The sequence below is a fragment of the Callorhinus ursinus genome, unplaced genomic scaffold (genome assembly GCF_003265705.2).
Source record: "Callorhinus ursinus isolate GAN/ISIS: 27379988/994484 unplaced genomic scaffold, GSC_fseal_2.0 scaffold48, whole genome shotgun sequence".
Lineage (NCBI taxonomy): Eukaryota > Metazoa > Chordata > Mammalia > Carnivora > Otariidae > Callorhinus > Callorhinus ursinus.
In genome coordinates, this window is record NW_027397110.1 from 4,062,316 (window position 1) to 4,090,198 (window position 27,883).

The 27,883-nt window shown below is 54.5% G+C and overlaps 1 protein-coding gene across 7 annotated transcripts; it reads right to left on the reverse strand.

Moving 5' to 3' along the window:
* Positions 1–1,498: 1,498 nt before the first annotated feature.
* Positions 1,499–27,883, reverse strand: FAM118A (family with sequence similarity 118 member A). Of its 7 annotated transcripts, none has more exons than XM_073882641.1 (10): positions 19,464–19,481; positions 18,892–18,986; positions 16,778–16,833; positions 15,739–15,994; positions 12,374–12,595; positions 10,236–10,364; positions 8,668–8,953; positions 6,675–6,707; positions 5,733–5,816; positions 1,499–2,714 (listed from the first exon to the last, which is right to left on the reverse strand). In XM_073882641.1, exons 3-10 carry the CDS (start codon positions 16,822–16,824, stop codon positions 2,695–2,697), a joined length of 1,077 nt encoding a protein of 358 aa, XP_073738742.1. In that variant the 5' UTR covers positions 16,825–16,833; positions 18,892–18,986; positions 19,464–19,481; the 3' UTR covers positions 1,499–2,694. The 7 variants fall into 7 exon arrangements, with proteins under 7 accessions (XP_073738742.1, XP_073738741.1, XP_073738736.1 ...); XM_073882640.1 differs by lacking the exon at positions 1,499–2,714 and adding an exon at positions 3,624–3,781 and having other exon boundaries at positions 12,374–12,562; positions 19,464–19,483; XM_073882635.1 differs by lacking the exon at positions 1,499–2,714 and adding an exon at positions 3,629–3,781 and having other exon boundaries at positions 19,464–19,482.

Genomic DNA, 27,883 nt, shown 5'->3' on the forward strand with positions numbered 1-27,883 from the left:
TGTTGAATTCTGCATTATTTTCACTCAGGTCTTGCCTTGTACGTTTAAGTAATCTTTAAGAGAAACTCTTGGTTCTCAAATGTACTAGTTATAGGGCATAGAGCCTGGATTTTATAGTTATTTCAGAGAATGTTATCAATATTGAAAATATCAATAAAGAATATTCTAATTTCAAATGTCTCCAAACTACAATTATAGAAACAACAAAAAAGTATTTTAAGGTGAAACTGAATTATGTCCACCTCAGTGAAATCCAAATTTCTCTAAGTATAATTTCTGTTAACAAAATACTGAAGAACACAGGCTTTCCCAAGTAACTGACTTCCCTACTTACACACATTGTTATGGGGAGGAAAGGAAGTTGCCACATTTGCAATAATACTTCATTTCCATTTCAAGATGGACTAAAATTTCGTACCTAGCAGAGTAGCTCCCTCACTGTGATCTACTGAAAGCCACCCCTCCACACAAGGGTTTGTAAACACATAAACATAAAAAGAAAGCAACACAACATGAAATAAAACAGAATTCTGAGGTGCTGGTGGTCTTCACTGAAGACTGGGCCCACCTGTGGACGGGGGGTGTGGGGGGGGCGGGGGGAGGCCTGAAGAAAGAACCATCACTTGTGAGCGCTGCTCACCACTCACCGCTTCACGCAGACTCAGGGCACCCCGTGCCCAGCAAGTAGACCACAGCCACACACATGCTTCCTGCCCTCACCCCGCCAAGCTCTAGCAGCTGCACAGGGCAAGCAGAAGCCACTCGATCCGTCCTCTGCTCCTTTTTTTAAGAAACCATCGGCAATACCCTCTAAATCACAGACTTCCTCTGCCTCGGAAAACATCAACTTCACGTTGAAATGTCCCTGTCGGGCCCCATGAGCTCAGAGCAGTCCCTTATCACTGCCTGGGCTGTTCTCACTCCCAGTGATCCCACAAAGTACGGTCCGTTTTGTGAGAGCACCACGCACCCCCATTCCTGCCAACCGCGGGACGATGGGGGGGTGCGGATGGGGCGCTGCTACCAAAGGGCCTTCATCACCCGCCCCCCGCCCCGAGCCAGTGCTTCTCACCGACAAAATCACCCCCAAGCAAATGAGTGATGCTCAAATTGTCTGACAGATCAATCCTGTTGAAAGACGTTTGCATTTTAATACAAGCATTAGCAGAACTGACCGCAGATCTCCCCGTTCGTGAGGGCAAGGAGGCACTCGATGCTCATCCTGAGCTGGTTCCACTTTTCCAGTCTCATATCCTCTCTTCCACATCATTTTCCATGCTTGTCTACCCTGTGTCTAACCAACTTTCAGATTCATTCATCCCTGATTGCACTTTGTAAACGTGTCTTTAAAAAACCAACAACTTAAATATTTGCTTTTTTTAAAAAATTTAAACACATTCAAGTAGTCATTTGACTTCCCAACTGATAACTCAGGATAAACGTTCTCATTAACTACATCACATCAAGCCCTGTCAGAACTAAAGTTGAGCACACAAAGTTGCAGTTAAAATTTTATTTATGACCAGAGTAACATAAGATTTTTCATGCTTCAAAAAGAAAAAAAGTCTTAAGCGGATCTCTGGCTTCTCTCTCATTCACAACACATCCCAACCTTGTGTTTTCTGTTCTTAACTTTCTACCTGGGGGAGCTCCAGCGCCTTTGATGGGGAGTGTCATGGGATTTGGCAAGAAACCACATCAAAAATAGCAGCCTCTGAAAGGGAAAGTGAGCAGGGTCCCCGCCAGGGTCACAGTCGGAGCAGCTCCCGGCGTGCGGCTTTCTGCCCCTGGCTGACCCTGAGCGCTCCCAGGCCGCAGGCCCTCTAGAGGCTCTGCCTGCCTCACGGCGTGCGAACCCCAAGGAGGCCGGAGGAAGAGACTTTTAAGACACGAACGGAAAGGTTGGACCTTACCCCACAGAATAAAAACTCGGAAAACGGAATTTACACTCTAACTAAAAGCTGCAATCTTGGGCTTGTGCTCCAACTTGTCGTTTCTCAGCTGTTCGCCAGTGTGCGGACTCGGCCGGCACCGAGCTGCCGTCCGGGGCCCCTCCGCCGAGGTCAGGCCTGCCGTTCCGGGAGCTAAAGTCACTAAAATTAGGTGATTCCAAAGAAGGCCGCTGAGCTGGTCTTTTTCAAAACATCCCATTCTCAGCAGCAGATGCAGTGCCTCCAACGAGCACCGGCTCACGCTTTACTATTATTCAACAATGCAACAGACGCTTCTAAGTTTTTCTCCACGGTAACAGACGTTTCCACATAAAAATTATAAAATTTAAGTGTCTAGTTTTGTTTTGTTTTGTTTTTTTCCCTCTTTGGCAACTACTGTTGCTTGGACAGTCCTCACCCTCCCCTTCTTATTAGAAAAACCACCCGGACAAAGGGGGCGTGTGGCGCGGGAGCCCGGAGCCCGGGACCCCTTCCCGCCGCCGTGGTCCCTGAGGTAGCTGGCCACCGGCCGCACAGCGGCCCCCTGACGGGTGCGCCTCACCGCCCGAGCAGTCACACCCCACGGCGGGACTTGCACGCAGCCCCCGAGGCCGCACAGCCCCACGGCTCTTCAGGGTGCGGGAGGGGTCAGCGGGAGAGTTCCCCCGCAGAGTTCTCCGAACATTCCTCATCGTTTGGGTTATGGCACTGTGGTTACAGAAGGCTGGTTTTCAAGTTGCAGATTTTATTGGTTTTAAAGATTTCAAGACCCTCCAGCATCATCTGTTTCAACAACAAAAAGAAGGAATACGAAAATGTTAAAATTCAGCTGAAAGGAGTGTTTGCAGAGGATCTCTAGTTCAGGAACTGTCTACGGCTTTTCTCCCACGCTAAACACTTTCAAAGTGACCCCCTCCGGAAGCAGCCACCGCCGCCCAGAGACATGGCTCTGGGACTCGTACAACCGTCAGGAAACCTCGACGCACAGATGTGGCCCTTTCCCTTCCTGGAGGACCGGGAGCAGGCAGTGGTCACCGTGGGGGGGGGGGGGGGGGGCACGTCACCACGTGGATGGCAGGAGCCCGCCGCAGGGCAGGGAGGACGGCAGCCGGCCACACTCCTCTGCGCTCTCCAGCCCCCGGGGACCCGGAGGGCTTCCCTGAGGACACATGCCTGCCCGGGGTGCTGGCATCGGGGATCCCCTGGGGCCCCACTGGCTCATCGGCCACAGCGCCCCCCTGCCCGGGGGCGGCCCTGAAGGGGGAGCCGCGCATACGCAGCCACAGCAGCACAACGGGCCCTGCCTTCTTCACTGTCGCAAGTGACCAAGCGGCCCCAGACAGGGCGACAAACAAGGGGTGGGAAAGAGACCGGGGGGAAAAACCACCCGTCCTGGAGGAAAACAATCAAAGCGCTCGTTTCACTTTTTTCATTTTCATTTGCTTACAGATATCCCCACTAGCTGAATTCACACTCCAAATATCTGCCAAAGACTGGAAAGAATTGTATTCGAAATGCCAGGGAAACAGCCCTCTCCCCCTGCAGGTGCGTGTCCGAGGACCTGCTGCAGAGCTGGCCCGGAGTCCTCCAGAAGGCCCCCTCCCACCTCCCCCTGCGCCGGGCCCCCTCAGCGGCGACACTGTGCCCACAGCACTCAGCGCCGCCTGCTTCTCCTCCTGCGGTGGCGAGGGTTCCCCCAGTTGTTTCTCTCGACTCTGTTCCCTCCTCCGTGATCTCGTCCCGCTTGGACCTCCTGGATTGGTTTCTGCTGTTTTTCTCATGCGTTCATGTTCATGTTGTCTTTATCTTTTCCAAAACTTCCTGGGACGTTCTCAGATTTATGCTGTAGCCTTTGGGTTAAATTTTTATTGTGAGAGCGTTACCGTTAGTTTCTGGCAGCTCTTCTTTTCTGACTTGCCCTCCTTCAGAGCACCTCCCCTCCCCCACCCCCTTGGCCACGACTGCGATCTCTCTTCAAATTTCTAGAGACCCCAGGGGCTTCCCTGGGTACCTGACTCGACTCCACTCCTGAAAACACTGGGATTGAGGATGTTCAGATAACAGAGTTAACCTGTTATTACTTTAAATAAGAAAACATAAGCAAAATGCCCTTAAACACCTCTCTGATAACCCACTAAGAACATCTAGGGCTATGAAGCATGTCACATGTCAGGTCCCTGTTACTCAACATTTAAATGACGCCCTGGGGTGGGGGGTAATGTTTGAGCAGTGCTGGGACACTGCATTTTCCTTCTACATCATGAGGAACACGTGCTGTTGAAACAGTCTGTGGAGGGGCGCCTGGGCGGCTCAGTCGTGAAGCGTCTGCCTTCGGCTCAGGTCATGGTTCCGGGGTCCTGGGATCGAGCCCCGCATCGGGCTCCCTGCTCGGCGGGGAGCCTGCTTCTCCCTCTCCCACTCCCCCTGCTTGTGTTCCCTCTCTCGCTGTGTCTCTCTGTCAAATAGATAAAGTCTTTAAAAAAAAAAAAAAAAGAAACAGTCTGTTGAAGATACAGAGATCGCTGATGAAGACAGAGAACACTGAAAACTGAGCCAGGTATATAAAAAAGATTTCCACCTAAATATACCTTCATCAAGTTTGAATGTGAGAAAAGAAAAAGAAGATCCTAAAAGCTTCCAGAAAGGAAAGCAACAGGTCACCTACAGGTCACAAAGACCTGAGCTGGCAACAGACCCTCTCCCAACAGGAAACCAGGACACGTAAGACAGCGGAGTCCCTCGGGGAAGTGGGAAGCAGAACCCCACATCCGACCGTGCGTGGAGAGTAAGGACCACGAGAAGACACCTACAGACACCCCGGGCCTTGGGGAGCCAGCCCGCCGCACACAGGGCTGTCACAGTCCCTCAGGGGCCTGCGCAGGAGAAAGAAGAGGCAGCAGCGGCCCAGGAGGGAGGGCAGCTTGGGCCTGGAGCGGAGCAGAAGGTCAGGGTCTCGGGAAAGGGGGGCAGGCGGTATGACTGAGAGAGTGCTACAGTAAAACACCGGGAAACGTTGATGTTTTTGGACAAGGCAAACAGAAATCTAGAAATGCCTCAAAAAATAAAGGGCAGTACCAGCAACTCCAACATGCAACAAGCAAAAAACGCATTTGCCTTTGATACTGAGCACATCCTGCAAACGACTCCGGGCCCGTTAACTCGGCACACGAGTCGGTGAACCAGGAAAAAAACATCTGCGCTGTTTTAATAAAGGAAGTGCTTTTGTTTCCAATTTTGAGACAACCGACAGGCAGACCGGGGGGCTCGCTGCGCCCGGTCCGTGACCACGTGTCCAGCACTGCCCGCAGACAAGCGGCTCGGAGCGGGGAGCTGGCTGAGGGGGCGCGGCGGGCAGGGGCCGGGGCAGACTCAGGAGTCCCACCCGCGACCTGGGCAGCTAGAGATGAGGCGCCCTGGGCCCCGGAGGGAGGCCGGGCTGGGTGAGCGGCACCAGATCCCCTCCCGGAGGCCACAGGCCTGACCCACTTAGATCATCGGTTTCCGAACATCTCAGTCCGTGACGGAGGGAACAAGAAACAGGATTCGAAGTGTTTTTTTCTGGAGACTGAGAGGATGTAAGTCGGGGCAGCGGGCAGCCCTGAGTGCCCACCGGCGCTGCTCGGGGAACTGGCCGTGACTGAGTGGCAGGTGCGCTCCATGAAACCGGGTGACCCGGCGGGCGTGCTGCTGGCCTGGTGCGCGACCCCCAGCACCGAGACCCACTCCCAGCCGAGGCCGCGCCCGCCACCCCGCCAGCCCCCTGACCACGCGGGGGGCCCCGCTGCGCAGAAAGCACCGTACCCGCGTCGGACCGGCGGGGCCGTTTGGAGACTTCCATTCCGTTCTCCTCCAGCTTCCTCTTGGCGCAGTCCTGACACGCATTCCCTGAAAGAGGAAAACCTTTACTTACAAGCTGATCTCTTCCAGAATCCACCCTTCAAGGACCCGTTTATAAATCTGACTGTACTGAGGCGCCGGCCCGCGACCCATGCCAGACGCCCCAGGGGACGCTTTGTCCCAAAGAGAAGGTGGATGTGGGAGGCACGTGTAAGTGACAGCGTGACTCTAATAAAGGTGTCCCTCCGCAGGGCAAGGAGGCAGAGATGCAAAGCGGAGCGCAACACTTGCGGGGTCCCTACACTGAAGGCCAAGCACCGGGCGGCGCCCAGAGGCCCCTCTCCCCCTGCCCCGCACCCTGCCTGACCGAAGCAGACGGCCTGGCGCCGAGGCTCCGAGGCCACCGACGGGAGGACACCGCCGTGACCGAGCACAGTCCTAGCTCGTGATTCGTTGACAGCCAGAGCTGAGCCTAGCGACAAGAACCTTCACCTTGCCAACCAGCAGCATGCAGAAAAATTTTATACAAAAGCTCAGAACCTTTGCAATGAACATTTTGGAAGGGGACGGGACGAAGCTACTACACCACAGACCCCATGGTAAAATACGAATCGAATCTCGTTCGGATTGCCCTGCAACTCTTGCTTGTGGGACGGGAAATCATTTTCAGGTGCCAGCACACAAGCCATGTTCACGCTGCGCCTCCCCGCCGGAGGGACACATTTTTAATCCCTCCACTGTCGCAGGGACCATCCCGAGGCCCCGCTGGTCCCCATTTCTGGTGGGGCCGGGTTACAACAGGCTAGGTATTTACTGCGAGAAACACTTTCACGATTCTACAGTGGCAGGAAGATAATGGAACGTGTAGGCAAAAACCAGGCTGGTAAAAATCAAGATCTGCTTTACCCAACAGTGTGGTGCTGTCCACTCGGTCAGCATCTGGAGAAGAAAGGAAAACAGTCAGCAAAACCGACACTTCGCAGGCTCTTCGTCCTCAAGCCGGAGGAGGGGACGGCGCCCAGGTCTGCTCAGAGAGGCAGGGCGACAGTGACCAAGAACCTGGATGCCAGCTCGGGCATGCCGGGGCGGGGGTGGGGGGGGCCCCAGGGCCGCGGGCACCCCCCCCCTCCAACCAGTGTCAGCGTGAGGACCGGGAGGTCAGCACGTGGCGCAGCTGGGCCAGCCTGGCACACAGGGAGAAAGGGCACCCGCCGTCACAGTCATGGCTGTCAGTGCTGCGACAGCACCTCTCCAGTCAGGAGAGGTCCTTCACGAACGTCAGGACAATGTCCTTAAGGACCCAGTCACGGATTATAAGTCCAGAAGATCTTTCGGCCCCGACAGCTTGTCAGATCCGCTCAGCTGCCAGGGTCTGGGAACGCGGCCTCCGCGGGGCCAGGAAGGCACCCAGGGGCCCGCGCTCATGCGGGTGTCCATGAGGTCCTGGTCCTCCAGGGAGCCGTGCGTGCAGTGGCAGGAGAGGCCGTGGGTAGGGGCAGGATGGGGAGCGCCTCTGCCCCGCTCCAGAGCCAGGCCCGTGGGCCTGTCTGGGACACACCGGATTCCAGTCCCAGCTCCAAAATCTCTGGGAACTACCTGGGCAAGCGATTGACCTCTCTGAGCTCGTCTCACCACCTGTCAAATCACCTATTAGAGGCCGTGGATACTGGGACTGAAAATGAAGGTCTCAAGGAGGGGAAACTCAGAGCGGAGTGTGGCCCAGCAAGCGTCCGGCCCGGCTCCTTCTCTGCCTCAGAAACGGACTAGTGCCCTGACTCTACTCTCCTCCGTGGAGATGCAACTTAAGCCGGTCCACAGGCTAACCACTGGCAATTCTGACTAGGACTAGTGGGGACAGACGACGCTACTGGACCCTGTGTGCATCCAGTTACCCGTGATCTTGGCACCCCCTAGTCTTCGAGGTCACAGCGGGCACATGCAGTGGCTACGTGGCTGACCCAGTTCCCCTGCCCGGTGCAGCAGGGCTCGGTTCTTGTTGTAATTAAATCCAGCCAGTCCAGGGGCGCCTGGGTGGCTCAGTCGTTAAGCGTCTGCCTTCGGCTCAGGTCATGATCCCAGGGTCCTGGGATCGAGCCCCGCATCGGGCTCCCTGCTCCGCGGGAAGCCTGCTTCTCCCTCTCCCACTCCCCCTGCTTGTGTTCCCTCTCTCACTGTCTCTCTGTCAAAAAATAAATAAAACCTTAAAAATAAATTAAATCAATCAATCAATCAATCAATCAATCCAGCCAGTCCAGACCTTTCCAAGTCTGCCGTCATCCCTGTTTTATGACCCCAAACTTAAAGCCATTAACTGCCCTACGTCAGGATGACCAATTTAAAACCTGCTCCATTATCTTGGTCATTCCTGGCAGTTCCCCAAAAGCTGGGCCCAGGAGAATTACTTAAAAAGGTGCGTTGCACGCAGCAGAACAGGGTAAAGATGTTATGTGCAAAAAGATGTAAGTCTTCGTGAGACCATTCTGTGCCTCTGCAGTTTTAACTTGTAAAACGCAGCGAGGGCATGAGGGCACATGAGGACTCTGCACTCTCCCAGCTTCGGTGTCTCCCCTGCAGACACTGGCAGGGCGCTGGATCCTGGCTAAGGTAATCGGATGCACGGCGAGTCATCTGAAATGGGAATAAACTCGGACCGCCATCGGCACAGCTTTAAGCACTCACGTCCTGTGAACAGAGGTCACCATCACACCAACTACCCCGGCTTTCTATTTGGCACACACACCTTTTTAAGATCACCGGAGGGCTCGGGAACTTAGTGGTACGGAAGTTACATCTCCGTTTTATTTTACAGCTTGTAAATTGTATCTCAAAACAAAAAGGAAAAACCGGAAAGAACTCAATCATTCTCATACCTGGAAAGGTCGAGAAAGAAAACCCCTACCTGGACTGCGCTGCCTGCAGATCTGAGTGGCAAGGTCCTGCACGTAGCCAGGAAAGTGGTCAAAACAGTCCCCATAGGACACGACTTTAATCCCATGCAAAAGCATGTCTGCTTGGTGCTTAAAGAAATGGTCTTCATTCTCCTTGAGCACAACCATGTAGTGCTCCAGCTCCACCTTGTTGGGCACCGAGTACAGGAAGAGGGCCTGGAAGATCTGGTCACGAAGGGTCTCTCCACAGCCCACAAACAGGAAGGACTTGGTGCGGTACAAGTTCTGGAGGACTTCCTATGGAAAAACCAATGAAGAGCCTGGAACACTCATCCTAAAGACAGCGAGATCCTTGGCCCGACCGCCAGCTATAGGTTACACCTTTAGAAGGTGGCTCAGTGACAGGCCCTTCCCACCAGCCACGCCGGGGACAGAGTGAGAGAGGCAGCGCGCCCTCCAGACGTGCTGTTCACGTCAGCCCAGCGCCGCAGGCGAGCAAACAGAGGCCCACGCTGCGCGGACATCCCTGCTCGGTGCTCATGGGAGCCCCTTCCTCTCCCAGGTGGGAAAACGGGTGCAGACCCCAGTCAGGTCCAGTGTAGATGTGCCTCCAAGTGAGGAGAGCCTAATGCCCACCCCACCCAGCCAGCCGGCCACCCATCCTGTGGTGCAGCCCCTCAACTCAGATCTTCTGGGGCTATGTATAATTTTAAATTCTTAAAACACGAAATAAGGACCTTCCATTTGTTTCTGTTCAGAATCGTGCACATGGAACACTAGGGAACTGGTGTGTCTCCACGGATCACAGGCGGGAGCCAGGGGGCTGCTGTCAGGAGAAAAGGGTTTTCGGGAGCGAGAGCAGAAGAGCTGAGGGAGGAGGGGACCCATGACAGTGACCCAAGGGAGCCGGGCAAAGGGGGTGGCAAAGATTCAGGGGGCCATTCAGGCACGCAGCAGAGAGTCACCGCTTCAGACATCCAACACCTTAGCGAGAGGGCCCATGTCCACCCAGGCCTCTCTCAGCCCCCAACGGCGTCCAGTCACCCGCCGGGCCACAGGTGCGCCCCAGGCCGGGATCAGCACAAGGACCAGAGCGCCGGACCCAGGATGACCAGGGACTCAGTGAAGATACCGGGGTTTCTAAATGCGCTAATAAAAGACTTTACAAAAAGCTGAAAAGCAGCTTTTCCACTCTTCGTCTTCTCCAGGATATCAAAAAAGCCCCCCAGAGAATGAAGTTGTAAAATGAGGTTTTGAAAGCGAGAGAGATTGCCACGCAGAGAAAGGAGGTGCCTGAAGCCGTGCGCACACGCAGGCGGCGGCAGGAGCTCCCCGAGCGAGTGCGCACGGTCGGTGCAGGGCCCCGCAGGCCGCCCGGGGCAGTCGGACTCAGCGCGTGAGCACGGGGCATCCGGCCGAGGCGCCAGCGCCTGGAGAGCCAGCTGCGAACAGGGCCAGCTGTGTGCACCGCAGGGCAGGTGGGCCTAGAGGCCAGGAGACCGCCCGGACGGCCACCAAGTACCTAGTGGCCACCGCGTCCCAAGGGACACAACCAATGCCTAATGAAGGCGGGCCGTACCATTACTTCTGGGTCCTGTGTGACATCTTTATACCCCGACGGGTCCAGGACCAGCCCGCAGGGGTCTGTGTACAAGCCGTGAATATGAAGAACGCCGTACTTGATGTGCCCTCTCGCCCACTGAAGGACCTGTCAAAATCAAGCCAAGACAAAGGGGAAAACCGCGTGTTACTTAAAACAGAAGAGGAAACTGGGTGCGTGGTCTTTCCAACCGACCTCGGAGAGAACAGGGAGCTGCCTCGCTTCACAATGCTACCTGCAGAGCCCAAGCGCCAGCGGGCTACTGGTGCTGCTGCTCCCGTGGGGCCGGAGAGGACAGCAGCACGGACAGACGGCCGTGCGGACACCACCTCTGGCCCCCGACACCCAACACACCGTCGGGACTGGTGACTTTAGGGGGCTGAGAGGATCCCTTCTGAGGGGCACACTGTGCTTTAACTCCTGCTGTGTGTGTGTTGTGCTTACACCCAGAAAAAAGAGATACGGAAAAAAAATAAAATAACCTATCAAATAGCTCTACACCGATTTCAAGCTCTAGAACAAAAGTCCTTAAAAAGAGGCATATCCCGCATGCTGCAGTTTGTCCTCGTGGTACGACCCAGACAGATGAGCCGGCCGGCACCTCCGCCATGAGCCCTTGACAGCCTATTTCCAGAGATGCTCTTCCCAACAGCAAGCAGGCCTCAAAGAAGGGACCAGTCTCAGGGGTAGAGAGCGGGTGTCCCCTCACGTGTCACTAACAGCTCAGGAGAGGGTGTGACTTGTGGCCGCACGGGCACCGTCCCATGGGCTGTCCCACAAGCACGTGGCCATCCGCCAGACTTTTGCCAAGCTCTGCAGCGGGGAAGAGCCGCGGAAGAGAAGCTCGGGGTCTGAGCCCGCCGCAGCCGCACTCTTACTCGGGGCCTCAAGGGGGCGCCCTCTCTAGGCCTTGGGTTCCTGCGAGGAGGGTGGGAGACCACCCTCAGGGCAGAGCCGAGAGGTGGGGGAGGGGAGGGGTGCCCGGTATTAGTAAGGACATAAAATCTTGAAGCAAATAGCAAAGGACACAGGTCACAAAAGAAATACAGTCAATACCATGAAATCATGATCAACCTTAACAAGGAGAGAAACAAAAATGTAAAAATGTTCACCAATTTTCACCTCAACGGGGGAAATGTGTTTTGTTTTCTGGTGACACCATGCGTTCGCAAGTCATGGGAAGGGGATACTCTCCCATGTGGCTCATGAAGTTTTAAACTGGCTACTATCTTTCTGGAAAGCAATCTGGTAACATATCATCTGTCTAAAACACTCGGGCCCTTGGACCCCAGAACTCTTCTAGGAATTTACCCTAAAGAAGTAAACAGAAAGACAGGGAAGCATAAGGATTTTCACCATAGTGTTACTTATTATCAAGGAAATATGCTAACGATAATAGAGGAAGGCTAACAATTATACTTTGGTTTGATGATGACACTGCCATTTACAAACATGCTTTTTTTTTTTTAAAGATTTTATTTATTTATCCGACAGAGAGAGACACAGCGAGAGAGGGAACACGAGCAGGGGGAGTGGGAGAGGGAGAAGCAGGCTTCCCGCGGAGCAGGGAGCCCGATGCGGGGCTCGATCCCAGGACCCCGGGACCATGACCTGAGCCGAAGGCAGACGCTTAACGACTGAGCCACCCAGGCGCTCCTACAAACATGCTTTTAAACACAGCTTAATGACAGCAAAATGCTCAAAGTATAATATTAAGGAAGAAAATCAAGATAAAAACGCTACACATGGCATACGGCACAATCCCGACTTGTGAACGAGGGGACGGGCCCACCCAAGCTTCGCAGCACTAGGGCCAGGGGCGATTTTGCTATCGGGACTCTTCTCGCCCCTAGCCGTCCCCCGACCCCGCACACACACCTCGGGCCTGTAAGGAGTCCACGCACACGAGAAGCCTGCGGGACAGAATGCACATGGAGACAAGGGTGGGCGGTGAGCAAAGTCCGGAGTCGGGAAGGGCTCAGGGTCACTAACTTGTTAGAAAATGAAAGCTCAGTCCGCCTCCCAAGCAGCGCAGACACCGCCCACCCCCCCCCCCCCCCGCCAGCCCCCCCCACCAGCCCTTTGCCTCCTCCCTCCCTCCAGCCCGCAGCCCGCACCTTCGTCTTATCCTTCAGGTCCAGAGACTCCATGGGCTTGCTCTGCTGCTGCCCGAAGAGCTCCAGCAGGTTGTCGTAGTTGGTGGTCAGCACCATGGTGCCCCTCTCCATCAGGCTGAGGATGGACTGCAGCACCAGCGGGTTCTGGATGTGCTGCTCCAGGTTGTCGAAAATCTCCATCAGGCAGTCCTGGAAGAAGTTGGGCTTGGTGTCACCCGTACGCTACAAAGAAGTGGAACAGAAGTTACTAAAAACACCCTCTTCTCCGCAAGTACCGAGCACCTAAGCAGCAATGTTCTGGTGCTGGTTTAGAAGAAAGGAAACCCTGACTCGTCGAGTTAATGAAACCCTGGGGGAGGGAGACAGACCGTGGACAAATCGTAAGTGATACATCGGTAGCGGCCAACGCTACGGGAAACAAAGCCGGGTGCTGCTGGGGGCGCAGGCTGGGGGGGCCGAAGGGCACCAGGGAGGGCCTCTGGTAAGGGGCGTCTGAGCAGAGAACTGAGGAAATGAGGGGCCTCTGAGAGCGCGTCCCAAGCAGAGGAAAGAGCAAGTGCACAGGCACCGAGGGAGCAACAGCACGGGTGGGTCCAAGGGTGAGCAAGGGGTCCCGGTCGCAGGAGAGGAGTGTGGCTGAGGTCAGCGGGTGAGGCGATCCGCAACCAGATCGTGTGAGGCTCTGAAGACCACAGGGAAGGCTTCAGATCCCCCCCCCCCCGCCCCGCGCTGCAGAGGTCCTGGTGTAGAGGAAATCTCCAGTTAGGGGAAAACCAGTATGGTCTCTGCTGCTGAGAGATTCGGCCTCTGGACGGAGCAGCTGAGCTGCTTCAGGCGAGTGGCGGGGACCAAAGCCTGGCTGGGCCGGGCTCCCGAGGACAGGTAAGCATCTGGCAGCAGCAAATGCACACACCTGTCGGGGGGGGCCCTGCTGTGAGGGGAGGAGTGGGCTGGAGGCTGGCTCGCGGGGTCAGGCGGTTTCCCGCGCTCCAGGAAGACCGAGCCTCCCCAGGCACCCCGCCAGCGCCAGCTGAGAGGTCCACGGAGCCAGGACTGTGCACTGACACCAAACACCTCGGCCCGCCCTCAGGACTGTCCATCAGAGGTCACTCCGTCCCCGTGGATGTCGCAGGTCACAAGACCCTCGTGTGAGCACTCCTGGCTCTCCGCACTCCCTGACACTCTCGTGTCCCTCCCCAATCCTGGAAACCCTTCCCTTGTTCCCAGTGGGCCCATCAGCAGGAAACCCCCACACCTTCCTCTTCTTGTATGAGGCGCCGGAAACCGGCCCTCGCCATCCCCGAGGCCCTCACGCCCGCCGGGCCTGGGAGGGCAGGGGCGGATGGGGGGCTCGTCGCCGAGTCTCCCCAGCGGTACTCCTGGCACAGTCCCTGCCGGTCTCTTCATCCCCTGAGATGGCTGCTGTGCATCATGGCCTCCCCCACAGACCTTGTCCCACCTTGGCCACCCAGGCTCCGGTCACATCCCACGCCTATCACTCCCAAGAGCGGGGCCCTTCCAGAACTTCTGGCCCAGGCTCCCACCATCTGACCCTGCAGCACCTCGGCTCCCAGGGCTGCCCCAACCCCGTCAAGGCCAGCACACCACCAGCTTGGCGGCCCCGAACCCTGGGGGTCTCGAGCCCCGCCAGCCTCACTTCTCCCACTCAGCAGCCGACACCCCATAATCTGTCACTGCGACCACCCTCCCAGGCAAGCTTCCCACCTCGCCACCCTTCCCGCACTTTGCTGGATTTCCTGGCAACTCGGATACAGCGCCCCCCAGCCCGCCCCGTGCTCCGCCTGCTCAGCATGGTGCAGGGGGACCCCAGAGTCCTGACTGGCCTTGCTTTAACTCCCGTTTAGCAAGTCTTATGTGAATGGGAGCTCTAACTGGGTTAAACAAGCGCCAGCCTCGCTGGCCTCTCTCTGAATGAAGCACCTCACCTGAACGTGCCCCCCCCACCTGCCCCTGGCGCTGCCCAGCACCCCCACCCTTCTGTCCACGGACCCGGCCCCTCCTCCCAAGACAGGGCTCAGCAACCCTGTCCATAAAGGATCAGAGAGCCACTGTTTGAGGCTCTGTGGGCCTCAGGCTCTGTCACAACTACTAGACCCTGCACCCCAGCATGAAAGCAGCCACAGACAACATGCAAATGACCCGTGCGGTTGTGTACCAGTAACTGGATTTACAAAACGGGCGGCGGGCCAGGCTTGGCGGGGCTGTAACCGGCCAGCCCTGCCCTAGATCCCAGTTGCCCCGTATTAATAGAACACCCCCACGTGGGAGAGCTGCCGGGCTGAAAACCCTTCCCAGGCTCTGGGAAGCTGGGTACAGCCACGTGGTCGATGTGGCTCCCTCATCAGGCCCTGGAGGGGAGGAGGCAGGAGCTCCCCTCCGTGTCCCCCTCGCTGGATAGGCACACCATCATGGCAGGAGCCAGGGGGGAGGCTACCTCACAACACGAGGCGGAGGCCATGCCACGAAGACAGCAGAGCAGCAAGACAGGGCCCAGGCCTCCAACACTGGCCACCCACCTGCTCTCCCGCGGCTGCCAGCCAGATGCTTACGTGGGAAACAGAAACGTGATCACGTGGAAGCCAATAGTGGGGGTGTCTTTACGGCCGCTAAACTCTCCCAGGCTCCCTGATGACTGTGCAGACTCCTTTCCATGCTTTCTGTGAAGCGTCTCCAACACCTTCCCCCACCACCACCCCCCCGAACTCTCAGAGGATTGCTGTGCTTTAACAAATCTAGAAGTAGCGAGCAGAAACCCGCCACGAGCCTCTACCACGTCATGTGGCTTCCCGGCGGCTGACCTGGCCGAGCAGCTGCCCGAGGCGAACCCCCACTCCCGCACCAGCGCCCGACTTGAGGGCATCCCTTGGTGACGGTCTCCTGTACGTCCTCTCTACTAGATCACTTCCACCTGCAGACAAGCAGCTCTAACTTCTCCCATCCTCAACAGTTTGCAGGAACCATCTGTCATCTGAAGATCCGTGGATGGCCTGCTTACACCCAAAACACACTTCGAGGACACCCCTCCACTAACGGAGTATGAAATCCTGCAGCACGGCGACATCACAGATGCCCCCGCACAGGTTCAGGCCCCGGCTAGGCTAGCAGGGGACGCTTCAGGAACCGCCCCCCGCCCCCGACACCCCGGTGCGCCTGGCATCACCGCTGCTGAGACAGGTGCTATTCTAACGGACTTGAAACTTCCGGCTCATCAGCCTCCCTCTGCCGAGAGCTGCGCACAACAGAGGCTCGTAGAAGCGTGTGTGTTAGAGCCACAGGTTCACCGACTCAGTCGAGAACCATGTTACCCCAGGGAACCTGGAAGCGACTGTCTGGAAAAGACTTACAGGGGACATCTTCCGGATCAGATCATGCGCGACCACCAGCAGGTCCCGGTCCTTCGTCACCTTCCGGCGGAACTCCGCCACGTCCCCTGGGTGAAGGACCTCCAGCTGCTCAGCGGCCTCGATGACCGCCTCGATGCAGCCCCTCCACGAGCAGAGAGCGGGGATCCCCGGGGCCACGGCGGCGCTGACGCCCGTCCCGATGACCAGCAGCAGCTCCTGCGGCTGCTTCCGGATGAGGCTTTTCAGAAACTTTCTACTTAACACAACGGAAGGAGAAAACAGAAGTCAACACGTAAAGTATCGCAGCCACAAGGAAAAACAGTGCCTAGGAATATCTGTGAAGTGTGAGGTCAAACATGGCCACACGCCCTTCCCCTACCGCACACCACCGGATGATAAAGCCTGTGCATTATTCTCTTCTGTGTATTATTTTACACGTTCTATCCTCGTTCCATTAAGGACCTGGGGACAGTTGTGTCTTATTCATCTTGAGGCCCCCATGGTGTTAAGCACCCATTTAAGTGATACACATGGGAACAAAAAGCTATCAATTTTAATTCCTTTGAAGCTGCCAAGAGCCTGTAAATACCAAGCATGATGACAAAACGATCCCTGCTTGCAGTGACAAGAAAATTCCTGGCCAAAGCTGGTTTTCTGCCTCTTACACACCCGAGCCCCTCCCAAGCTAACACCTCCTGTGATCTAGCAACACTTTTAACAAGAACCAACCGTGGTCCACGGAGGGTCAGAGAGTGCTCGCCAGTGACTCCTGGCATGCCTCGTCTCAGACTTGACTCTGGGACCACATGTTGCTTGGAGACCAGGTTACTGTCACCTCTTTGGGCAAAGAGAAAACTGCCTTCTGGAACATTTCTCATGCTGAAGCAAAGGGTGGCTGCACGACCCCGAGCTTCCCTCCTGACACAAGGTTCTCACTCCATGCTCACCTCTGCAGGTGCTAAATAAACATAAGTAACACCGAAGGAGACGTATGACAGAGGCCATCTACCTGTGCAAAGGTGTAGCTGACTTTATTTACCTGGATTTTTGTTCACTTCTGTTTGTTGTCTTTTCCACTGGATCCATCTGTAAATCCTAAAGAGAAAAATTAGTCAGAAGTGACTTCCATTTCCCAGATAAAAGTTCTTTTATTATATATATTATATATATGAAGAGAGTTCAAGCAGCAATTAAAATCAAAGGTCCTGGATCTTTATTTAAATTAGAATACCTAAAAAATGTCATAGACAAAACACAGACTTCGTAAGCCACTGGTCCCTCCAACCAGGCCAGGCAAAGCCTCAGAGGCAGATTCTCCACAGCTCTGCACTGGACAGAAAAGGAACAAAAGGGAACTCGCATCCCACCTGGACGGTGCAGGGGGTGCAGTGGTGGGTGTCCCTTGCCGCCCCCTTTATGACTCTACTGCTCCAGAAGGGTTTCCAGTGGACACGAACACAAATGACTTATCACAGAAGGAGGAACGGAAGGTGGGCGAACAGAGTGAAGCCAGGAAGCGGTTTCTCAGGGGTGTCTATGTGCCCCGTGGGGTGCGGTATCCTAGCGCAGACGGAGCCCGGCCCCACCCAGCAAGTCTTCCGGGGCACAAGCCCCTTGGCCAAGCTCAAATCCAGTCCAAAGAAAGAGTATAAGTAAAAGGTCAATTCTTAGTTTATGTAAAACAAGAATCTTAAACCAGCTAGGTCTCTATTGCCAAACTATCTCCATATTCTACAAATTTTGCAGAATCACTTTCCTCCAATTCCAGAATATTTACTGTAGACAAGGAAATATACAGAAAAATCAAGCTGAAAAAGCCCATAACCCTACTACCAAATGAGCAAGAACTGTTATGAACATTTGCATATGGCCTCTAGATGGTTTACATTTTTCCCAACATTTGAGTCCAAAGGTCCAGCCCACTTTTTTCCATGCGTTATAATAAAAGCATTTTCCTGACAACCATCTTTGTGCACAAAGATTTTTCTCTATTTTGGAATTTTTTTTTTAGGAGAGATTTCTGAGAATTGCTGAGTTAAAGAATATAGTACAATATTTCAGCACATACTGGCAAACTACCTTTCAGAAAAATGGTCAGCAGAATATGGGGGTGCCCTGCCTGAAAACCACCTTTCTACATGTGCAGTCTTGTTTTTTTTAATCTCAGTTAGAATCAGGTCACCAAAAATAATTTCCTAGGGTAGGCAAACAAGGCTTAATCACCTTATGGCTTCATTAGATTTTAGAGCTAAATGGGTTCCTAAGAGTGTCCCCTGACAATGTACACACAACTGTGTAGACGCCTGGATGCCTCTTCCCACCCTGCCCTCCCCGCCCCATCCGGTCCCATCCGGTCCAGTCCCTCCCCACCCCTGCCCGGGGGTGGTGGGGGCGGGGGGGGGGGGGTTGTTCAGAGCTTCCATCAAACTCCCAATGGTGTCTGTGACCTTTCCCCAAATGTTAAGAAATCTCAGTCCACAGGCAAGAAAAATGCTGCTTCCAGATGCCTGTCATCTGTCCAAAGGGAAAGCCTGGCAAAGTTAGGGCTGGTTCTCCACCTTCACTCCATCCTCCTTCCCGATACAAAGTTACTACAAGAGCCATCAGGGTCAAATCTTTTTTTAACCTACTAGATATCTTCTAAGGAAAATAACAAATATTGGGGCTTTCCACTACATTAAGAAACCCTGGATGCCAGCCCTGAGATTTCAATGGCTGACCTAACTATTCACCAATCCTCGGTTTTAACAAGTATAAAATACAAATTCTTGCTAACCAAGTTTTGAAAGCTCGAGAATCTCTCCTATGAAAGGTGTTCTGGAAGCTCCGTTCGCTGAGTCCAACGGCTCAGGCTCTGACACGCCAACAGGGCGGCTTTCTTAACCTCCCACTTCAGGGCAGAACTTGAAACTCATTCCTACTCAAGCCTATTGGACAAGTGAGTATGAGATGCTTATCAGCTGACTAATCCAACTGCCTCCCACCCCTGCCCCCCAAAATCATGCACATCCCTTTGAATAGTTACTCCTGGGAAGGGGCCTTTTATCTCAGCCTCCTCTGCACAGCATTGTATTTTTTAAACAGTCACTGGTCAACCAAAGACTTAAGAAATGGCCCAAACAGCTTCCGTGGTAAAGACCTTTAAAAACCTACCTGTAGTTCTTTCAATTCTTGTGCAACTTCGTGCTCGTGGAGTCCTATGCAGGACTATCGTACAAACTGGAAACCTAAATACTGCATTTGCACATCTGCAAAAGGGTATGAACAATTCAAACTTCTGTGGGCTAGACTTAACTCCAAAATTATGTGATCCCACAGTTTTCCAAAAGAACTTATCCCCATAAGCACTGAACACTTACAGAACAGATCCCAGCTCGCCCTCCCGTGCCGTCTGCTGCTGGCTTAAATGCTCAAACCTCTTTGTCTGCCTGAGCTTGATGAAGGTCAGGAGCTGGCTCCTCAGACGGCACTTAAAAAACAGAATCCCAGGCTCCTACCTCAACAGGCAGATGCACCTCTAGACTTCCACACCACTGTGCACCTTTAAGAATCAAAGTCAACAACAGGGAAGTCCCCAGTGATAGGAAGTCTCCGCACAGGCAGTGGGATGAGCCGCTCGGCTGCCCATATTTAGACATCCACAGCTCATTCTTAAGACTGCATGCTAGAGACACGACCTCACTTCCTGTTCTTCCGGCAGAGTTCACATCAGAGCCAAATCTCACCAGAATCTAGAAAGTACCCCCAAATCGCTCCTTCTTCTGAAACCAAGGGCCAAGGAGATTTCCAAAGCAACTAGTACCAGATGCAGGACGGGCGGCAAGCCTCTGCCAGTCGGCTCCCATACTCAACACTGCTCTGCTAAGCCAATCAGCTTCGCTACGAACGAAGGCAACAACAAAAGCCTTCAGAGACCTTTTAGAAGCTGCATCTTTTGGTTTCCTTGGTGACCGTGCCGTCACCACAGTTCGCAGGCCCAAAGCCAAGTCTTCATAGCAACCCTTTTTTTTTTTTTTCCCAAGGACTTATCAGCATTTTCTGAAAGCAAACTCAGCCCCACACAGATCTGTAGAAGCAGTTTCTGTCCTTTTCATCTAAAGCCATGAATAAAAGTCCTCACAGGATGTTTCTGCTTCAAACCTGAGATCATGAGCATATTATGAACTAGCTTCAGAGTAGCCAGAGACTGCCTTATTCTTTGAACCCCCAACATCCAGCACGAAAGAAACGTTCATCACACTGAGTCCAATGCAAAAGAGAATCAACTATGAACACGGCCCTTGTTATTTACAGCCAGTAACACAAAGCCCCCCCCAACTCCCTAACCCCACTGTATCAGACCGCTCCTGACCTTCCCCTACCATCCTGCCTCCTGCTCATCACGCCTGTGCACAGTCCTGTGCTTTGACTCTGGGGCCAGCAGTCTTGGAACTCGGGCCTGGGAAAGCATGGTCCCGCCTCCCGGGAGGGTGAATGGCCTCCGGGGGAGGGCTGAGGCACACTGTCAAGACACCCCAGCACCCGTCCGCCCAACACGTCAGGAGCTGCCTGGGGCTATTCGGTGCCAGTCCAGCAGCCAGATCACAACTCCAGGAGATCCCAGGGAGGCCTGCCGAAGACCCGCGGAACCAGGCCCAGATGCTGATCCACAGAAGTGACCTCCGAAGCGCTCACTACCCTGTTGTCCGCTGCCAACAAGAGCCCAGGGGTGGGAAAGGATGATGACAAAAGTGTCAAGAGAAGAAAAAAGGAATGAACAGCTCCATGAGGGCTCCAAACCACAGCTTTGGGGGGGGGGGAGAAAACGTTTGTCCAGAATAGTCTTTATTATTAAATTAGCATAACAAAAAAGTTAAATTGAAACGAATTGCTTTCTATTACAAACTACACTTTCACTTTTACAAGCACAAACCACAATTTCGAATCTGTGGGGTCCTCAAAAGTATCCTTAGAAAAACCTCTTCATTTTTTTCTCTAAATGGGTTTTATGCAGCGAGATGGGAGCTCTTGAGTTGTGTAACACCTGGTTACTGGGGAAGAGGGCTGAACTTAGATGTATACGCAAAATACACCCCTCTCACACAGCCGGGGAGGGGATGCTGCAAATATCTGCTGAAGTTTCCAGATGTTAGCTTTTACTTCACCTGTAGTCGATCCCCAGAGTGATGGAATGAGATGCTCCCAGAACATGTGGGAAAAGTCTGACACTGGTCACTGTGTGTGACTGTAAGTAACCATGCTTTCCCAGGCACGCCCTTGTAGAACACACTAGCAAGACTACCACCTGCTACTGTTACCTACTGTTACACAGTAACCCACGCTGAGAAATGATGTAACGATGTGCTGCTCACAGAAGACAGGAGACTGGGGGAGCGGCGGGGGGACGGGTTAGAGGCACCCTGCATGCTTGAAAATCTGCGTCTCACTTTTGACTCCCCAAAAACTGAACTACTAATAGCAAGAGCCACAAGGGATCACTTTTTACTGAGACACAAAATTTACGGAGAGATGAACCGTTCGCGGCGAGATTAGCACACAAGCCATTTCAGGCAGATCGGGCAGTCCTCGAACTCCCCACATGCGCAACAGGCGTTAGCCACAAAATACGGACAGCCGGACAGGGTTATTCCAGTCAATTTTATGCAGTTACGTTTTCATACTTCATCTCTACGTTTGTTTACATTTTCTCTCCACTGAGAATGAAGTCATGTACCGTCTATAAATTTTGATGAGTTTTAACTTTTTTATAACAGATTTGTGTAGACTTCATGGTAGTAAATGATAAAACAGACTAGTACCTACAAATATCTTACACATTCATGACATACCTAACTTTTTCTGAATGTTTTAGTTCAAGGTTATGCAGCTTGTCTGGTTTTTTTTTTTTTTCCAAACTGTTGCAAATCTCAAAATACACGTCCAACAGATTTACTGAAAACAGTCTGTGTGTAAGTGGACCCACACAGTTCAAACCCATGTTGTTCAAGGGTCGACTGTTACTAGTATTAAGTGTAATCCATGGAACCAGTGTGGTTCCTAAGGACTGGGATGTCCTACAAGGAGGCCAAAATCCAGCCGTTGTACCCTCGCTCCACCAAGGCGGGCCTGGAGCCCTGGGAAGCATAAAGCAGCCTTTCCCGGTGCGCCTCCCCCTGCAGCACCCTCCGGCGGCTCCCAAAGCTCCTGACACCGACACTGCTGGTCAACTCCGTCCCCTCCTTTTACTCCGATGGGGTTCCCACAAATGGCCTTTTTCTTTCTTTTTTTTTTTTAAGATTTTATTTCTTTATTTGACAGAGAGAGACACAGCGAGAGAGGGAACACAAGCAGGGGGAGTGGCAGAGGGAGAGGCAGGCTCCCCACCGAGCGGGGAGCCGGATGCGGGGCTCGATCCCAGGACCCCGGGACCACGACCCGAGCCGAAGGCAGACGCCCAACGACCGAGCCACCCAGGCGCCCCAAACTGCCTTTTTCATAGCAACCTGGCCCCCCATGTGGACTCGGGGGTGGGGGGGCACAGAAGCAGAAATCACTGGGTAACCAGAGTAGGCTTCTAAGAACATCTGACAGCCGTACTTCCAATCCCATATGAATCATCTGGGAGTGATAAAGGTACTTCTGGCGAGTTTGATTAGCATGACTAGGTCCGCCTGATCTGGAAACAAGGTGCAAATGGACAACAATCAAGCTTCCAGAACTGCAAAAGAGAGGTTTAGCCCAGAGACCACAACGGAGGCAGCACTGGGGCCACCAAGGGGGAAACACCACCCCTTCCCCAGCAGGGACACCTTTCTGAACCTGTTTCCAAATGTGTCAGCTGTCTGTGAAAACTTCAGGCAAGTCCACCATCCCAAAGATTCTTAATCAGCTGTAAAATGTTTACCGCTATAAACTACTGACGCAGCGGCGGACCACCCTCAACATCTGGGGGCTTCCAGCTCGACCACATACTCATTTAGCCACAGTTCTGCTTAGATTTCCTCCCAGCCGTTACTAACAAGGCATCTTTGGGACGATCGGTTTTTCTTCAATTTACAGAAAACACAAAACCTTAATTTGAACACATGACAACTGACCAATCACTTTTTAAATGTAGTCAAAATAAGCTACCACAGGGGGGAAAAAATGCTTATTTTTAACAGTTATAACGTATTCATTTGTTTCTTGAAACCAGTGCCTCCAGAGTTGCTTGGGCATATATCCCAAAGGAAGAAAACAACAAAACCTACCACTCATAGGAAATGTCCAAGTCACAGTTTGGTTACAATGGCAACATGAGTTACTGGCATTTCCTGTACCCTTACTCGATTCAGGGGAAAGTACTTGGCTCTTGACACGCATTATCTCACGTAATCCTGTTAAGAACCCTGCGAAGCAGTCCTTACCATTGCCCCTCATCTGTCGAGGCCGACAGCAAACCCAGAGGCCAGTCACCAATGGTAAATACAGTCCTGTGCGCTTTCTCCCGACCCGAGTGCGGCTCAGAACGGCAAACAAATATACCTGACATTTTACCAGCAAACGCGCCAACCACCAGTGTTCTCTGTTTCACAGCGTGTCCATCAGATGAGACACGTCGAATTAACTCAAATAGACACGTTACTTAGTGAGAAGCCAATAATGGTGAGACACACCACCACAAAGGCCAAAGGCAGGCTGACCCACCAGCGTTTAGCCATCCCAAGAAAAATAAGAGATGTTCTAGAAAGTAAACCTCTAATGAGATGTTAACATTACAGAATCCTAGAGCTGGAGGGATCCAAATGGTTATGGGATGCCAGATGCCCTAATTTTAGAGCAGTGAAAAACGGAGACTCTGGGAGGTAGTGACTTAGTCCCGGCCCCCCGAGGAGTAGGGACAAGCTAGAAACTCGCTCCGGGCTCAGGGCCCCTAACCTTGCACCAACCTGGGTACTACCTGCTCCCCTGCGAGTCCAAAACTTCCTCTAAGGCACTCATTGCAACTAAGGCACCTCTTTTTACCACCAAATCTTCACAAATAACCATGGCGTTTAGCAGTTTCACCGGCTCCCTTACACGGCTCATTTTCCAGAAATGCTAAGAACAGCAGCTGCCGTGAGGAAGTCTAAGAGGTTGCAGGCAAAACCACCAGCTCCCAACAGTTTTCTGTTTGGTCTAGGCCGGCTCAACACCCCACGGTCTATGCTGACTTCAGCGGGGACAGACCAGACGCGCAGGGCTGGGCAGGAACCAATGCCACCTCTCAAAAGGATTTCACTCTCCCAGCAAGGAGAGGCTCTAGGCTCTAGCAGCGTCTCTAGGAAAGAGCCCAGACTTCGTAGTTCAAACAACCAGGCGCTGGTTGTACTACTTAACACAGGGGTAGGTAACTTACTCTGGGTCTCTCTTTACCTGTAAAAAAGGAATCCTATCTCAAGTCTCCTAGGGTTGCTGGAAACATTAAAAGGGTAACATTTAAAAGAACACAGCCTAAAACAGGATGCTTCCCACTACACCCTGTATGTGACTGGCTGTCCTTCCTGGATTTAATTAAAATTAAATAAATCTACAAATTCAGTTCTTCAGTCCCACCAGCCTCATTTTAAGTGCCTGATAGCCTCATGAGACCAGTGCCTCGGAGAACACAGATCCAGAATGTTTTCACCACCACACAAAATCCCATGCCCTCGGCCACTGCCTACATCCTCACGACTTGTGTGGACTACGGAGAACCACCCTGCTGCCAGCCCCACACGGTCTCCGGAGGGACATTTCTGACAGGACGCATCTGAACTTGCCTCCCCTTCAGGGCCCCTAAGTCCAACCTCCAACCTCTATCCTGTTTCTTCTCTTCCTGCCCCCTTCACGCTGCCCCCCGTGCCACGTGCGCATCTCCTGCGTGGCTGTGGGGCTCACGGTGACACACAGACAAGCAGTTACCCTGATGAAGCCCTCGGGACCACCCACCCTTTGGGCAAAAGGACACAACCTCTCCCACAGGGACTAATAAGTTCCAAAGTCAATTTCCAGGCAGCAGAGTGTAGGCTCCGACAGGAAAGGGCTGAAGAGCAGTCTCCGGGGTCTAGACTCGAGAAGCACAGCCATGCTTGAGGAAGCCACAGTCACCACTGCCACCACCCCGGTCCGGGACCCTCTATCTCTCAGCCAGCTTCCAGACAAGAGCCGCCCCCCTCCGCTGCCACAACCAGCGATTGTTCATAAACACAAAACCCATTTCCCTCCCCTCCGTAGGCCCCGACTCCGTGCCTGCATCCTGACCCCCCTCACCCACCCCCTTCTTTGCCACTCCGCGTCCCAAACCCTGCACTCTGCCAAGCTTCCGGATTTCCCCATTCTGGTCTCCCTGGAATCTCCCTCAGTCCTCCCCACAGACCAACTCCTACCGTGCTTCAGCCCTGAGCTGCATCACCATTTCCTCAGGAGACAGTAGAAGCAGTAATTCAAGAAAGGACCAAGGGCATGAGCCTCAGGGAACAACGGATTCACCCCACTTAGGATTCCCTCTAATACTACCCTGGGGACCTTTTCAATTAACCAAGCAATACATCTCCAGCAGCTGTCCCCCAGGATGGTTTTCTGCTCCAGCCACACTTGTTTCCAAAATCTGCAATGCTACACACACACACACACACACACAAACACACACCCCGCCCCCTCCCTGGAATGACTGTGGCAAACGTTTCAACCTCAACCTTCAAGATCAGCGCACCTGTTACCCGTCAGCTTCCCCCCCCTTAAAAAGGCCTCCAGAACAGCGCTTCCCAGGAACTGGGCTCCACCCCAGCTGGGCTCCAGGCCACTACTCGGTTATTCTCACCTTGTGACAATCACCTACTTGCTTAACCATCCCCAGTCCATCCCACCCTCATGGGGCCCCAAGAGCAAGGACTCTGTCATCTCCAGCTCCAGTGCCAATTCCTGGAAACCACCGGGCGTTCAAAAAAAAAAAAAAAAGCTCCACGAATGAAAAAATTAAGCCAAGGAGACAAGCTCAAAGCCTCATTTGCCCTAACTCCCTCCAGGAGCTCAGATCGGTTCTCTAAGACTCCTGCGAGGCCACTGGAGTCTCACCAAAAAGCATTAAAAGTTAAACACTGTCCCTGCTCCAGCCTCAATGCAACAGTAAACACAAATGAAAATGTGGGGGCCGAGATCACACCACCTCGGTTACAAAGGGTCATCAGGTGACCTATTAGATGCCCCTACTTCTTTTATAGGAATTTTCACACCCCAGGGAAGACTGTCACAGACGCCCCTCGGGGGTCCTGGAACTCAGGTCTGAGAAACCCAGCCTGGAGATGAGCCGAACGGGGACTGGACGCTCAGAGCAGGTGGTAGAGAGAGGCAGGGGGGAGCCCCGGGGTGGGGACGGCGGCCCCGGGCTCTGGGAGGTGGCCGGGGGGCGAGGGCACCGGGGGCCTGCGCACCCGGACGGCTGACCCGGGGCGGGCTCAGGGGGGTCCCCGGGCAATCTCAGGAGGCCCTCAGGGGGTCCGGGCGTCTAGGGGAAATCCTGAAGGGTTTCGGGGTTCCGGAGTCCTGGAAGTGGCAGGGGCAGAGGTGGCCAGGGGCTGCGACAGGGTCTCGGGGGCTGGGGGACCCCGGGGAAGGCGGGGAGGGGTCACCGGGACCGAAAGGGCTCTGGGCCCGGCCCCCCGGGCCTCCCCGCCCGGCCCCCCTCACCTACGGGGCCAGCTCCCGCCGCCGCCGCCCTCCCGCTCAGCGGTCCACCTCGCCTCCGGGTCTCGGGGCGGCCGCGCGCTCCCCGCGCTGGGCGGGGCGGGCGGAGGGCTGCCAGCGGGCGGAGGGCTGCGCGCGCAGCCGGGGCGGGAACCCGGGCCGGAACCGGAGCGGGAGCGGACGCCGCGTCGCCCTCAGCCGGCGCGCTCCCGGTGGCCGGCCGCGGCGCCGCCGCAAAGTCTTCCCCCGCACGCCCGCCGTCGCCGCGCCGAGGTTCCGCCCCGAAACCAACGGCCCCGCGGAGGCCAAGGCCCCGCCCCCCCCGGCCGCCGGCCTCGCCCCCGGGAGTCCCGCCCCCTCGGGCTCTCCGGCGCAGACGCGGTGGAGGGCGCGCGGAGAACTCGCGCCTTTGAACCCGCCGGGCTGCGCGTCCTCGCTTCTCGCGTCTGCAAAATGGGCGCAGGCGCACTTTGCAGGCACGCGGCGAGCGTTTCCGTGAGGCCGGAAGCGCCGCTCGGCTGCCGCGCGTTGCGCGGCGTTTGTGCGCGGCTTCAGCTCACCCGCCCCGGGCTGCGCTCCGCGCCCCAAACACGCGTTGCTGGCCAGAGTCCTGTCCACCCGGAGTGGCCGGTCCTCTGCCCAGCCCCGCGCTCTGCTTTTTCAGAGCCCTTCGAACTCAGAAGCTACGCACGCTTGTTATGTTCTCTCTCCCTGCCCTCCACGGGCGTCCCTGGGTCCCCAGAAGCTCGCACGGAGCCGGCGCTTGGGGCCCAGGTGTTGGTGAATGCATGAGGGCCCTCCCCGTGCGCTCCCCTCATCCAGAAATGCGCTTCCCCAGAGGCTGAGGGTGGCACCGGCTGGGGTTCGGTCCCCGAGGCCCATGTGGCCTGTCCCCTCTGTGCCCCAGGATCTGCGTCCGTGAGACGTGGGTGCTGGGGCGAACTCAAGGTCATGCGTGCATGGACTTGGCACAGGAGCACGCAGTCCTATTACTCGGGCGGCCACCTCCTCCTTTTGTCTGCCCCTGGAAGTCAGCTTCCCTGAATAAGACCCGATTGGATCAAAAAGCACTTCCTCTGCGCAGCCTTCCCAGATCCGCCCTCCCTGCCCTGCCCCGGGCCAGCCGGAGTTAGTGATTATTTTTAAAGTTCTCAGCATTATTTTTAAAGTTCTAAAGTTGATTGTTAACATCCCCCAGCCCACCCGGGAAGCGTCTGCGGTTCAGCCTGTGAACATCCAGGGGCCCAAGACACTGCGGGGAACCGTGGCTTGGGAGTAAACAAGGCAGAGGTGGGCTCCCTGTGTGGTGCGGGGCACTCACATGAGCACTTGGTCCGTGCGCCTTCAATCAGCCCTCGGAGCCTCCCTGTGTGGAAAGCGCCATCGTGATTATTGCAAGAGACACGCAGCTTCTCTCAAGTTGTGGGAAATTACTGAGAGGTGGTGCCACCTGGCTGCCTTGAGCATTCTCGGGGTAGATAAG